Source organism: Berghia stephanieae, chromosome 9 (assembly GCF_034508935.2).
Source record: "Berghia stephanieae isolate SIO BIC M18660-M18661 chromosome 9, UCSD_Bste_1.3, whole genome shotgun sequence".
Lineage (NCBI taxonomy): Eukaryota > Metazoa > Mollusca > Gastropoda > Nudibranchia > Aeolidiidae > Berghia > Berghia stephanieae.
The window spans coordinates 21,609,288-21,624,287 of record NC_088368.1 but is presented as its reverse complement, the minus strand read 5'-3'; the positions used below and the strand labels follow the sequence as shown (position 1 = coordinate 21,624,287).

Genomic DNA, 15,000 nt, shown 5'->3' with positions numbered 1-15,000 from the left:
TAGCAAACAAAAAATGTATCTAATAATCGCATTCGATTAATCTTCAACTTGAAGGCGGATTAAAATGATATGTGACTTCATTCAAGGTGGTTACTAAAAATAGATGAGAGTTTATTTTTAGCTTTTTGGTTTTCCGCGTTGCCAGAACCATACTTCTTTTGCTGATTTAGAGCCAACTATTGAATTATTGTTCCCTTATGGTTCACGGGACGAGCGAAACGGGTGTTTCGCCTTCTTTTCGTGCTGATCCCTATCACATTACCTTACTTTTCTACAGAATTCATTCCATACCGAGAGCCCTAAATACAAGCAAATTGCATTGCAAAACATTTCAATTTTACTTTTCATACTTTAAAGAAAAAAAGAACCAGCATTTCATTAATTGGTCCTTACCTTGCTGTCATTGTTTTAGATATTTAAAAAGAAACATAAGTATTCTCTGGAATTGTTTAATACAGTCTGTTGATTTTTTTTTGTAACTAGATTTTCACAAAAGCTAGCTTCTATTTTTGTGACTAAAATTTCACAAAAGCTATGTCAAATTTATGCATGCGAAGAAACGTGTTACAATTTGGTTCTTGTCTATTGCCACCTGGTAACATCGTCCCAGTTCGTCGGTCATCTCCGTTCTTCAAAATCACGTTTTTAATCTGTTCGATCAGCTGTGATTTGTACGTCATAAACCGGTCGATTGTTGGATCTTTGGACATTTTTCGATTCCTACAGGTAAATATGTATTGTGTTCTCTGACAAACAAACGTAGAATGGTTATAATTATCTGTGTTGGTCATTTAAAACTTGTGACTCGTGTGACCTCGATAGTGGTGAGGGTGAGCCAGTCCGCTCTGGTCCATAGTTCTCAAAAACAACACATTCATGATGTTAGCCTAATGATGCAACGCTTAAACTTAAAGTCAGCAGAGCAGGGTGATTTGTTCATCGGAATTTCTTTCCGTAATTAAAGTTACTATGATCTTAATTTGACTCGAAATGTTACAAATGGTCTATTGGTTTGAGTTTTTAAGTCAATACGAACAAAATAAAATGAATCAGTGTCAGTAATTTTTAAGAGATTTGAAAAGCGGGCTAGAGACAGAGAGGTGAGCCGGTGTTACCAATACTTAGCTTCTATACCAGGACAAATCATTCGATATTAGAATTAGTGGACTGACTGGACCATTCATCGGAGGTGTGCCATGGCTATGTCATGTAGATGTTACTTGATAAATGTAGGCATATTCGTCAACATGACCATGTGTTGATTGATAGTAGAAATTGTATCATTTGTAAATTTTTATTTTGTTATTGTCAGTAAGTCGAGGCCGAACTTGTGGAAGATTATGATTATGATAGGGCTAGGGACGGGATGAAATTTGAATTGGGATGTGCACAATTCTCTTTTCTTTTTTTTTCTCTTTTTTTTTTTGATGATCTGCTGTCAACTCAAATTTTAAAAATCGATTCATTGCTTTTTAGAATTTATGAAGAGTGGATGCCCACTTGTACTCGTTCATACTCATACAATCAACATTAAGACAGAGGAATAGTCTCACATCTCCAATGAAAATTGTGGAATCTTCAAAATTGAAGTTACATAATTAAAAGGAAGAAGAAGAAGACGAGAAACATCTTTTGAGGGGCACCTGTATAGATATTAAAGATTTAAGTTTAAGTTAGTTGATAAGTAGGCTGTTATAGTTGCTACATATTTTTTTTACAGATTTAAATTTAATTCCTTGTTTCAAATTTTACTTTTTATCTTTAAGACAATCCTTCATTATTGGAGTAAAGAAGAGTGATAGAATAATGTTGATTTTTGCCTTGATTTGCTTTTCATAATTGTAGCAATATAATGGAGATAGTTTTTTTCTCATGACCAAAGTTAGTTATAAATTATCGCCAATATGTTTGATTTCACACAAAGTGAGATCCCATTTTTCTTTTTCATTCATTTTCTCTATTATATCTTTGACCACATTTATTTATTCTTTCTCATCAAACAGATGAAATCAAAGATATAAAACATGAACAAGCATTTTGGTCTCAAGAGGAAACCATGATCTTTACCACAAAATTATGACAAAGCTTGATAATTAAAGACAATGTGTTTATTTATTAACTATAAGTTGCATACGCGCATTGAAAAGCTGAGGACTTTAACACGGAGACTTATTGTATTTACCTAAATTACAATCTACAAGCCATTATTAGAATTAGAACCCATACTTGTCTTTCAAGGAATAGAAACAAAATGTTGTTTCTTTGTTGAATATTAAATTATTTTATCATTCATATTCATGTTATTTGTGCCATCTACTGTGAATATTCCATTTTGAGGATTTTTGTCAAGGATAATTCTTTGCATCGATATATTTATTTATTTCAACCAATCAAGAGTGGATTCTTATGCAGTCCTTTTTATATGCGGAAATGACTCTGATTGAAGGTTCTGATATTGATCTACCAAACATTTGGCGTGAACACTTCCCCTTTAAGAAGAATCTTGGTCTTACTTCAGAAGAGGTTCGTGAGAAAGTGTTGACAGTAAATAGGAATGGCATTACTTTCTATATATCATTCTTTTGACAGAGTGGCTTTCTTCAACTCGGTGTGTTCTCATGCTATAATTATTGAGGGCCATAAATATCTTCTTACATTCATTTATTCTTTCACAAAGACTTCAGTTAGATCTTGATTAGCAAACAATTTGTGTTACATTTGTTTGTAAAAAGATATATTTTTATTTCCATTTGAGGACAAATCGATTTAACAAGTGTCTGAAAACCATTTTTTAACTGTTCTTTAGCATTTTTTATGGTTTTCATTTTTATTATGAATATATGCAGGAACTGTTTAAGTCAGGTTTTAAATGAATTTGACATATAGACTAACAAAATCATATCAAATAATTGGGGGAAAATAATAGAAAAAAAATGCTAATTAATGGTTTAATTACGGTTTGTCTTTATCATAGTGTGATGAAAGAGACCAATTTGACAAAATTGTATTGCCTATAAAAATCCTCATATTTTTTGTAATTAGTGGTTGATGTCTTACTGATTTTATTACCAATTTTGTTTCAATTTGGGGGATCTGATGGTATTATAGCAAAATGCTTGTCTTTGGTTATGGGGGTCATGATACGAATGCCATTGAATTGATGCCCTCAGTTTTTCTCACGTCTTCGAATTGACAGACTTTATAATAATGGATAATAATGGACATAGTTATAATGTGTTTGTGAAATATAAGTGATTAGCAGAATTTTCTTCTTTTTTTTTTTAACTGTATATTATCATTCTTAAATCATCATCAAATCAATTATGGTTTTTTCAATACAGTGACCTTGATCTCTCACAATCAATTTATATGTCTTTGAGATGAGACATAATATTACATTTATTTGCGTGTTACCGTATAAATTAATCTTTTTATCTTTCTAGATAATAGATATTGGAGAGAATGGTTTGGTTCCAGATGACTTTACAGAGACAGAGCTCAAAACAGGCATGTGGTGGCGCCATCTGGTGTCTGGAGGCACTGCCGGAGCTGTGTCTAGAACATTTACAGCCCCACTGGACAGACTCAAAGTCTTGCTTCAGGTATAAATTCCTTATGTGGTTTATTTCAAAAATAGCCAAATTCCTTTTTATTGTTGTTGTGATGATTTGGGCTCGTCCCAGTGAACGGTAGAGCAATATAGCCCGAAACAGCTGCATAAAGGAAAGACTAAAAGAGTGGCTTCCCTTTAGACCAGCTAGCTCTACTTATCCATTCATATCTTGGCACATATAAATAATATAAAGTAACACACAACTGCTGTATGCGGTGTCGTGTCCAGTACTGAAAACTCAAGAAAAACTCGCTCTCCTTCGTCTTGCATATATAGTGATGGTTCAAACCCCCCTGATTGGGTGGTCGAGGAGTTCAGATAAACTTGCAACCCGAGGAGGGTCCGGTCAACCCAGACTCAGTGGGGTTGTGTCCTAGCAATCAGTGTCAGGGCATAACATATTTTTAAATTTGAAAATGAGATAAGTCCAAAAGATATGCAAACCTAGAGGTTAAAAAATATCATACTTTTGATTTACAAGTGGGTGTTTTCTTCATTTTGTGCTTTAGATTTTTATAAACTGTTTTTGTGCGGCTATGTGGTCGAGTGGTATGACATTCACTTTCGGATCAGAAGGTCCTGGGTTCGAGCCTCGCGCTCGGCGCATAGTTAAGTCCTTGGAAAAGGCTCTTTACTCACATTCTCTCACCATACTCAGGTGTAAAATGAGTACTTGGCCGTTAACAGCGTTGTCTTTGTCCGAAAAATTGTCATATCGCCTAACAGGCGTCATGTCCTGTCCTACATGTTAAACGTTGCTGTTGACCAGGAACCCCTTGTAAAGCGCTTTGGGCACATTTTAGTGGATATTGCGCTATATAAAGCTCAATTTAAAGCTCAAGCTCAATTTAACTACTCAGATAGACTGAACAGTCGTGCATGATTTTGAATATATTCACCTCGTGATATTCAGGAGAACCATTTGTTTCCTAGCAAATTAAAGACATACCTGCCTACTTTTACGGGCCGTCCGTAATTCTTACGGAAATTGGGTAACAATTTCGGACATACGGAAATGGATGAAATATTACGGATTTTGATTTCACAGCAATTTGGTCGTAGCGTTGGAGAAAAAAAATATTTTTTTCTTTTAAGTTCCCGCCGTTATCAAAAAGAGAAAGAAAAAAGTTCCCTTAAAGTTATAAAGTCTACTGTTCAGTTCACGTCCATGATGGCTTAGTCGATTGCAGCTCTTAATAGTGGAGATCAACATTTATTTTACGTATAGAAGGTTGTAGATACGCAGTATTTTAAAAAATTTTTGTTGTGGTTGTTAATTGGTGGAGTATTACTAAAATTGTACCATTTCTTACTGATGAATTTTGTGTTGGCTACTGATTTTGAAATGTTCAAGTTGACAGGTATGTAAAGAACATCCGAGTCACCTCATGATAACAGCTGTCAGAAAATATTTTCCTCACCATTCATACTCAATGGGATATTCACTTTAGCATTGAATTGCTCCCACCATTCTGGGTGGGGATCCTACCTCCCATAGTGGGCAGGGAGGTACTTATTGTGTCTTCTATCCCCTTATATCTGTTTTCCAACATGCTTTCTGCCTTTGTCTTGGAACGAGATTACTTTGTTTTGTCCTGGCACTGGCCGGAATCCTGGCTGGGAGGGAAACAGTCAAATGCATAGTTATTGTTTTGGGAGATGATATTTTTTTCCTTGTAAATCATCTCTCTGTTATGTATCATTGTATTTATTTTAAATGTATAATGTAAGCATTTGAGTGTATTCCTCTTTTTGGATTTTGTGCTTGTGTCCGGATGAAACTTATAGGTGATCTCAAACTAAGTACATTGGTGGTATGCTCTTGGATTCTACATCTGATCCCTATTTGTTCCTAGTTCCCCTTTTGTCTTACTTTTTCTTGGGTGCTTTAATTGTAATTCCAGAACTTTTTACTATCCCATTTTCTTCCTTATTACTGGCGTTGATATAACCTAAATGTGTTGCAAGCGCCGTAAAACCCTTAAAAACAAAACAAACAGCTCCCACCATTAAAAATTATTTATTTTTTTCATATTTGTGGCACAGGCGCCTTTGTTTCTCATCAAAATAATAAAGGTCTAAAAAGGTGTGTACATATGAAACATTGTAGACAAAGCAGTGCCTGGCTGGGGTTCCTGATCTCCCATAGTGGGCAGGGAGGCACTTACTGGGTCTTCTATCCTCCTGTGTCTGTTTTACAACATGCTTTCTGTCTTTGTCTTGGAATGAGATTTCTTGGTTTTGTCCTGGTCCTGGCCGGATACCTTGGCTGAGAGGGAAACAGTCAAATGTATAGTTAGTTTTGGGAGATGATGTTTTTTTCCTTGTAAATCATCTTTCTGTTTATACTTTGTATTATGTTTTGTTTATATATTATATTATATGATATGATTTGTAAAACATTTGAGTGTAATCCTCTTAGTGGTGACCTGTGCTTTTGTCTGGATAGGACTTTTAGATGATTTCAAACTAAGTACTTTGATAGTGTGCTCTTGGAATCTACATCTGTTTCCTATTTGAACTAATTCCCCTTTGTCATACCTTTTCTTGGGTGCTTTAATTGTAATTCTAGAACTTTTTACTATTCCATTTTCTTCCTTTTTACTGGCGCTGGTATGACCTTAATGTGTTGCAAGCGCCGTAAAACCCTTAAAAACTAAACAAAACAAAGCAGTGCCTGCTCCTTACCTCACTCAACCCTAACACCAACTATATCCGTAGTATACCAGGGGATACTTTTACCCTGTGTCTAGTTACTACATTTTTCTGAGACAAATTATAGGCGTAGTATCAAAGCTAATGTTTTTAGTTTTTACATGTTAATGATAGTTGAATAAAACTATCTATGTACATGCTCATTTTTAATACATTTTTTCTTCCAATTTTGAGAAGTAGCAAAAATCTCTAGGAGTTATTTTGTTGCCATGAAAATAATAGGAATTCTTTGTGGTCAGCATTCAAAGACTTGCTTCTTAGTGTTGAAAAAGGCTGAGGTCATGTTGAAAGTTGGGTTATACACGTTATTTCAGTTTTATTTGCACAGTAGATCATAAATGTCAAAGATTCTATATATTATATTTATGGTGGTGAAAAATTTGGGTTTCTTCTTCTTCTTCTTCTTCTTCTTCTTCTTCTTCTTCTTCTTCTTCTTCTTCTTCTTCTTCTTCTTCTTCTTCTTCTTCTTCTTCTTCTTCTTCTTCTTCTTCTCTTCTTCTTTTCTTCTTCTTCTTCTTCTTCTTCTTCTTCCCTTCTTCTTCTTCTCTTCTTCTTCTTCTTCTTCTTCTTCTTCTTCTTTCTTTCTTCTTCTTCTTCTTCTTCTTCTTCTTCTTCTTCTTCTTCTTCTTCTTCTTCTTCTCTTCTTCTTCTTCTTCTTCTTCTTTCTTCTTCTTCTTCTTCTTCTTCTTCTTCTTCTTCTTCTTCTTCTTCTTCTTCTTTTCTTCTTCTTCTTCTTCTTCTTCTTCTTCTTCTTCTCTTCTTCTTCTTCTTCTTCTTCTTCTTCTTCTTTCTTCTTCTTCTTCTTTCTTCTTTCTTCTTCTTCTTCTTCTTTTTCTTTTTCTTCTCTTCTTCTTCTTCTTCTTCTTTTCTTCTTCTTCTTCTTTTTCTTCCACTTCTTCACATTAAACGGCTAACTCAGTCAGGCTGTGCATTGCCATTGATGTTGCATATCCAAAAAAGAAGAATTATGGTTCCTTCTTGATAGTCTGTATCGTAGCTTTAGAGGTTTTTATATTGCTTAGAAGCTTGATATCAGCAGTTTGAATCAATTCAGTAGTTTTCTAGATATCTACACCTTTGCATTAGTAATTAAAACTTAAGATGTCAAAGACTGCATTATAATGAAAATGTAAAAAATAGAGCAAGCACGAAAGTTTTTTATGGACCAGAACCAGTAACAGCTGGTTCACCTATAATTGTGTTTTTTTATTTTAACATTAGTTTGTTTTTGTTTTGTTTTCTTTGTAGGTTCATGGCTCCAAGAAAAACAATTTGACCATTAAGTCAGGCTTCAAACAGATGCTGAAGGAGGGTGGAGTGAAGTCCTTGTGGAGAGGAAATGGAATTAACGTCATCAAAATTGCACCCGAATCCGCTATCAAGTTTATGGCCTATGAACAGGTTTGTTGTCCAAGTATTAAAGCATTAACATGCAGCTCACAGAACTGGAGTTTATGTTTCATCATATTGAAAATTGCTGACTATCCTTTTGATAGACACTGTCCTATCATAAGTATTCTTTGACCTAGTGAATCGACCACGTTTGGGTTTAGGTGGGCCTGGATTTACTTATCCAAACCAGTGTTCAGAGGAGATCTAGCCCTTCAGTAAAATTTAGATGTGGTTTGAAGTTGTTATATTTGGGTGTAAAGTGTGTTACTGATAATTAGATTTGGTGAGAAGAATTAGCGCTGTAAGGTGGATCTGGAAAAACCCCACTAATCTCTGAATTCTAACGAAAGAGTGAAAATCGAGAGGCTTCGTATGGGAACAAAACAGACAATGGACGTTTCGGGTACAAACCCTTCGTCAGCACAACAATACACAAATTAACGTGGAAAACAAATAAAATGTAATGCAAAAAAAAAAACTTGTGTCGTACAGATGATTGATCAAAAACATATTCAGGACTAAATAAAAAGTTTCCACTTCCAGAATCCACTTATACTTATAATCTGATATGACCCACCAGATATTACTACATTTAACTCCCAATATGAACATCCAGGTCAACAAACAGATTAAAGTGTTTAAGTACACTAAAGGAGTGTGATCATTAATCATGCTTTAAAAAAATAAATAATACATACACTCCAGGGCAAAATGTCTACAATGCGCAAAAATGGGCAAGAATACTCATTTTTTACGTAAAGTTGGCACCGCTACAACTACCTTTGTATTAAATGACTTTTGCTTTGTAATTGATTTTATTTTTCATTTTATTTTTATTTTTTATTTTTTTTTATTTTTAGATCAAGATGCTTTTCAAAGGAGATTCGACGGAAGAGCTTGGTGTCCTTCAAAGATTGATGTCCGGTTCTGCGGCTGGTGCTATATCTCAAACCATTATTTATCCAATGGAGGTTAGCTTTCTCTTCTCATGTTGCTTTCTCTTCTCGTGTTTATTTTATTTTCTCAACTTCTTTGTGTGGCAGTGTACGTGTTTTAAAGTAGCATGTCATTCATTACTTTGTTATAATTTTAAATGGAGAAAGACGGGCAACAACTAGTTGCCTGTTACGATAAATATTTTTTAAAACTTTTTTTGTAAGCTCTTTTTAGCAACCTCAAAATCTCATCCATAAAAAAATTTTAAATTATGGTTTTTAAAAATGAGTTTTATAATATAAAGTAAACTCCAGTATTTTAAAATTCATGTTGGAAATTTTAAGAAAATTGATACACGTTATCTGCAAAGTTTGTATAATACTAAAACATCTACACCTGCATTCTTTATGCAGTTTTTATGTATAAATGACCATGTCCTTGAAAATACAGTTAGATACAAACTTATACTGCATTCCATGCCAGTTGATTTAATATTTTCCTGTTCTATACCCAAAGTTCATCTAGTCTCTCACTTCATTCTTCACCAGGTGCTGAAGACTAGATTGGCCCTGCGTCGTACAGGCCAGTACAGTGGAATCTTTGACTGTGCTTACAAGGTGGCCAAACACGAGGGTTTTGGAAGCTTCTATCGTGGCTACATCCCCAATCTGCTGGGCATTATTCCTTATGCTGGAATTGATTTGACTATTTATGAGGTATTTAGTTTTCTGTGATGATAGTTTAAGCTCTGTTTTGTTTTAGCTGGTGGGTAATGGAATCGCTATTGGTATCTCTAGAGGTGAAATTAGAATCAACAAAATTGGTGATAGTAACTCAGTGATACAGTATTTTGTCTTGTTGCCAAAGCAAGAAATGTTGGTAATGAACAGTCACAAGATGAGTGCCAAAAACCCTGGCTTGGGCATTGTATCTATGGATAATGCACTTTACAAACACTACCCTACTGGACTCAGGTGTGTGTACCCAAGTAGAGATATTAGAAGATGTAAAAAAGCTAAATCCAAAAAGTGATTTGCATTGTAGGGATTTAAAAAATTTTTTTTCTGATTTCAAAAAGTATACATTGATGACCTCAGTTGCATCTGATTTGAAAAAAGTATAAATTGATGACCTCGGCTGCAAACTGTTCAACTCTTTGAAAACCCAGTTATGTAGGAAATAAAATATAGACTGCTGATTTTGTAAAGACTGAGTGGACACGTTCAGTTTTATCATGTCTAAATATGACATTTTTTGTTTGATAGTTTTACCCATTCATAATGGAGATAAAAGTAGAAGTCGCTATAGTTAACTTTATAAATCAACAATTTACTGTCAAAAGGGTTAAAATAACACTTGAAAATCCTTAGAATTATGCACTCTAATCACTCTCGCATCAACTTTCATTTTCAATAAGTTTTAATGACTTAGAGATGCTCATGAACCTCTGAAATTGGAGCCAAAATTTCGTAATTCTACAAATGTTTTTGTATTGTTAGGCAGGTCTGCATAATGATGATGCATCATTGGTTGAATCGTAATCAAAGCCATTATAAAACAATCAGGACTGTCCAAGTTCGGTAATTTAAGAAAAAAATATTTTTAATTGGACCATTTATGAATTTATGTATAAGGAAATGACCCTTACTTGTCCCAGCAAATTAAAAACATGGAACAGAAAAGGCTAGATTATGTTATTCAGTGTTTTAGTTCAAGCGTATACAGATGTTTTGGGTCATGACAGTATTGTGGGTTTGGGTGTCCCATACATGCTGAATCTTATGAATTTTAGACAAATTTCATGGCCAAATACGAAATTTTATGGAAAATTACGAATTGTTAAATCTTAGTAATACTTAAATGATAATAAAAATAATAATAATAATGATGATAAGAAGACGAAGAACTACTACTACTATTACTACTACTATAATAATGATGATAATAATAATAATAATAATAATAATAACAATATTGTGGTTGTTCATACACAATTTCAGAAATTACGAATTTCTTTGTCAAATTACTAAAAATTGACATTAAAATTACTAAATTTGAAGTTTTCAATTTGGCAAGTCTGGAGTGTCCCATTTTAGCTCATTGAAAGATGGCTGCTATGCTTACCTCTTGAATGCACTTTCATTTTTGCCTCTAAAACTTTTGACTTTTGATTCCCATCTGTTATTTTATTTATTTAATTTTTTTTCTATCAGACAATGAAGAAAGTGTACATGACCCGTAACAAGAACCAAGACCCAGGCATCATGGCCTTGTTAGTGTGTGGGACTGTGTCCTCCACTTGTGGTCAGCTGGCCTCCTACCCTTTGGCATTGGTCAGGACCAGACTTCAGGCACAAGGTATGCCCAAATTATTACACTAGGGTTGCCACCCAGTATGATTTTTAAAATATTTAATGCTCTTTTAGGTCCAAAATATGCAAGAAAAGGGATTTTTCTGGGTGGGGTTCCTGACCTCCCATAGTGGGCAGGGAGGTACATACCGTGTCTTCTATCCCCCCAACCCATTTTCCAATTGTTTCTTGTCATTGTCTTGGAATGAAATTACTTGGTTTTGTCCTGTCCCTGGCTGGGAGGGAAACAGTCAAATGCATAGTTATTGTTTTGGGAGGTGACATTTTCTCCTTGTAAATCATCTCTCTGTTATGTATTATTATATTTGTTATTTTGAATGAATAATGTAAGCATTTGAGTGTGTTCCTCTTTGTTGGATTTTGCGTTTGTGTCCGGATGAGACTTATAGATGATCTCAAACTAAGTACATTGGTGGTATGCTCTTGGAATCTACATCTGATCTCTATTTGTTCCCAGTTCCCCTGTCTTACTTTCTCTTGGGTGCTTTAATTGTAATTGTAAGAACTTATAACTATCCCATTTTCTTCCTTTCTACTGGCACTGATATAACCTTAATGTGTTGCAAGCGCCGTAAAACCCTTAAAAACAAAAACAAAAAAGCAAAAGGGATTTTTAATAAGTGTACTGAAACATACACACTAACTGTTAAGAATAAAAGAAGAAAGTTGAATAAAGAGGCTCCAGTCTTGTTTACATAGAGGTGATGTTTACTAAATATTTACTATGCCGATATGCGGCTATGTTGTCTTGTCGTATGACACTCGCTTTCAGATCGGAAGGTCCTGGGTTCGAGCCTCGCTCGGTGCATAGTTGAATCCTTGGAAAAGACTTTTTATTCACATTCTCTCACCGTACTCAGGTGTAAAATGAATGCCTGGCCATCAACAATGTTGTCTCTGTCGGAAAACATTGTATATCGCCTAACAGACAGTATGTCTCATTCTACATGTTACGTGTTGCTGTTGGTCAGGGACCTTTGTAAAGCGCTTTGAGCACATTTAGTGGATATTGCGCTATATAAAAGCTCTATTCTTGTTTTGTTTTTATATGCCGATACCGATATGGTTCTCTGAGGAATTTCAGGTTCTCCTTTCCTCTGATTGCTTGAGGGTTTTCACATGTGGAGGGAATGGCTAATCTAAAACATTCTGTCTTCTTTCCAGATTTTATTACAAGCACTATTTTAACTCACTCAATCCTTGAGCTTTTTGCTACTTTTCCAAATTGGAAAAAAAAATGTATTGAAAATGAGCATGTACATAGATAGTTTTATTCTACTACCATTAACATGTAAAAATGAAAAACATTAGCTTTAATACTACGTCTATAATTTGTCTCACAAAAATATAATAAATAGGCATGGGATAAAAGTAACCCGGGTAAACTACGGATATAGTCGGTGTTAGGATTGTGTGAGCTAATATAAAAAGTCAGTTAACATTATCTGTATTTTAATGTTAATCTTCTCCATTTTCTTTTTCTCCACATCCCAGCTAACTCTGGCTCCACCAAGAAGGACACAATGACAGGTCTGTTCAAACACATCCTGAAGGAGGACGGACCCAGGGGCCTGTACCGAGGCATCGCACCAAACTTCCTCAAAGTCGCACCGGCTGTTAGTATAAGTTACGTGGTCTACGAACACGTGAGGCAGGCATTAGGAGTGAAAATGTCTTAAGGGATAAAATTATCAGCTCGTGTCTTCACATCTTAAGTCAGCTGTAGGTTTGCCAAATGTGACCTGCCGCCTCAAAACGGTGTTAAGTCGGGATGATCAAAGTACTGAGATTAGAATCTATGACCAAAATCATCAGACTTGAGTTGAGTACATGTCTGTATTATTGAAGAAAAGATATAATAGAATTTTAAAGTGCTGAAACCCGAAATTTCGTTTTCTTGACCAGTTAAGCTTCCAATTGACTTTTCAGCATCTTGTTCATCCCGACATAATACCGTTTTGAGACAATGGGTCACAAATATAGTCAGTGTGTTGACAGGTTTGATTCGCTTTAAAAGGAAGCCAAAGTCACAGTGACTGGTCTGAGATTAATAATAAGGTGTAATAGCAGGTGAGTGTAAAATCCAACCTAGGCATGGAAGGGTCAATTTGAAGCTTTAACTATTACCTTACTTTCTAACTGTCACAGGCTGTTTCATTTTAAAAAAAAAAAAATATAACATGAACACCTTGACTATGTTTGGCAAGTCTACTTTTGATGAGGTTGGAACACAATGATATTATTAGAACATTTTATGAATTGATTATCTTTTGTATTTAATGTAACATAACAACTGTAGTTTTATTAACATTTATATTGTTTTAAAATCCATTATCATTTTTTTTTTTTGTTGAAAGTTAAGGGACTTGATCATATCAATTTCATGTTGAAGAGGGAGAGGAATAACCACTCTGTAAAATAAATTTTACATGTTAAGGATGTCCAATTTATCGGATTTGCATTGAAAATTATTATTTTTCTCTCTCTCTCTATCTCTCTCTCTTGATATACTGATATATTAAAACAAGTGTCAACACGTGTTGTGATCAGCAGGAGCTTTTCCCTTATTTATTTATTTATTTATTATCATTATATTTTAAACTGTATCTTTTAATGATTATACAAATGTAGGAGAGAAGGAAATAGAATCTTTACAATAGGTTATCTCATATTCTTATATCAACATTTTGAAAATTTAAGGGGGGCTTTTTTGTTTTAGGTCATAGCTATCTTGATTCAATTCAAGTTCGACAATTACAGAGTCTCCCTTTGGAATATCTTGGGTGCAATCAACGCACAATTTATTGCTTTAATTGTAATCGTAATATTGATTACGGTAATAAGTAATGCCATTTGACCAAAGTACCTCATCATCAGAAATTGTCGATTGCCACTTTGTTCTGAGTTGTATCAAACTGTACCGGTGGACTGGGTGGAAAAGGTGAAATTTTACCATTTTAGAAATTGTAATTTTATTACAATTTTGAAGAGAGAGAGATATTTGGAGGTTTGTCTGTGGGAGATATTTTAATTTTTTCATATAAATCTTCTCTTTTTCGTGCCTGTTCTGATGTCACTGTTATATTTATATCATATGATTGTTTTTCATTTGGTTTTGATCCTGTATCCCATCTGCGCATACTGAGCCTCTGATGGTTTGTTCTTGGAATCTCTTTATGTTCTCTGTGTAAGCCCAGGTGCAATTTTATTCATTTTTAAAAATCATCCCCATCATCTATCTTTTCCCTGGTGCTGAAATAACATTTCACGATGAGACAAAATGTCATCTAGATCAAATTATTTCCCTTTTTTTTAAAAGCTGGCTTTAAATGCAAGGATATTTTAGACAAGAGAGCAGTAGGTAATTGGGATTCGAGTTTAGACTTCATTGAAGTTGAATTGAGGGTCAAATCTTGGTAACTGCTCTTTTCTTGGAAACAGTATATGGTATATCCCATCTGTGTAAATATAGGTTGTTTAAAGAGCAGAGAGATAGGAAAGAATGATTTAGAAAGGTTGTTTTTTCTTCTTCTTCTTTTTCATGTATTTAGTGCATACAGTAAATAATAAATGGGCATTGTAAATGTCTTGTAAATATCAGATGACAAAGCGACTTGTTGGAAAGTTCAAGGCATTTGTTTCATTGAGAATGAGTAGATAAGCATTTTTAGGATTTATGTACCATTTTAGCGAGTCATATTTTCTAATGTATTTATTCAGAGGAATTTTTTTATTAACCTTCATAAACAAATGGAGCATTTAAATTTAAGCAAAAGTTTTGTGAAGAGTGCAATAGGTTTATTGGATTTTGTCTGAAATGTTTACAGTTTTGAATATTAAAATAAATTGGATGCTTCATTACAGTTTATCAACTGGGTGAGGACCCTGACCTCCCATTGTGTGCAGGGAGGTACATGCTGTGTCTTCTATCCCCCCACACCCGTTTTCCAATTGTTCCCTGTCGTTGTCTTG

The 15,000-nt window shown here is 34.4% G+C and overlaps 1 protein-coding gene across 1 annotated transcript in view; it reads left to right on the top strand.

Moving 5' to 3' along the window:
• Positions 1-14,994, top strand: part of LOC144979852 (calcium-binding mitochondrial carrier protein SCaMC-2-like) — a gene marked incomplete in the record, with an annotated part of 38,915 nt that extends 23,921 nt beyond the window's left edge. Inside the window, 6 exon segments of the mRNA XM_078927066.1 lie at positions 3,444-3,602; positions 7,577-7,729; positions 8,581-8,691; positions 9,205-9,372; positions 10,870-11,014; positions 12,523-14,994. Of these exon segments, the coding sequence (XP_078783192.1) occupies positions 3,444-3,602; positions 7,577-7,729; positions 8,581-8,691; positions 9,205-9,372; positions 10,870-11,014; positions 12,523-12,707 (921 nt within the window).
• Positions 14,995-15,000: the final 6 nt, after the last annotated feature.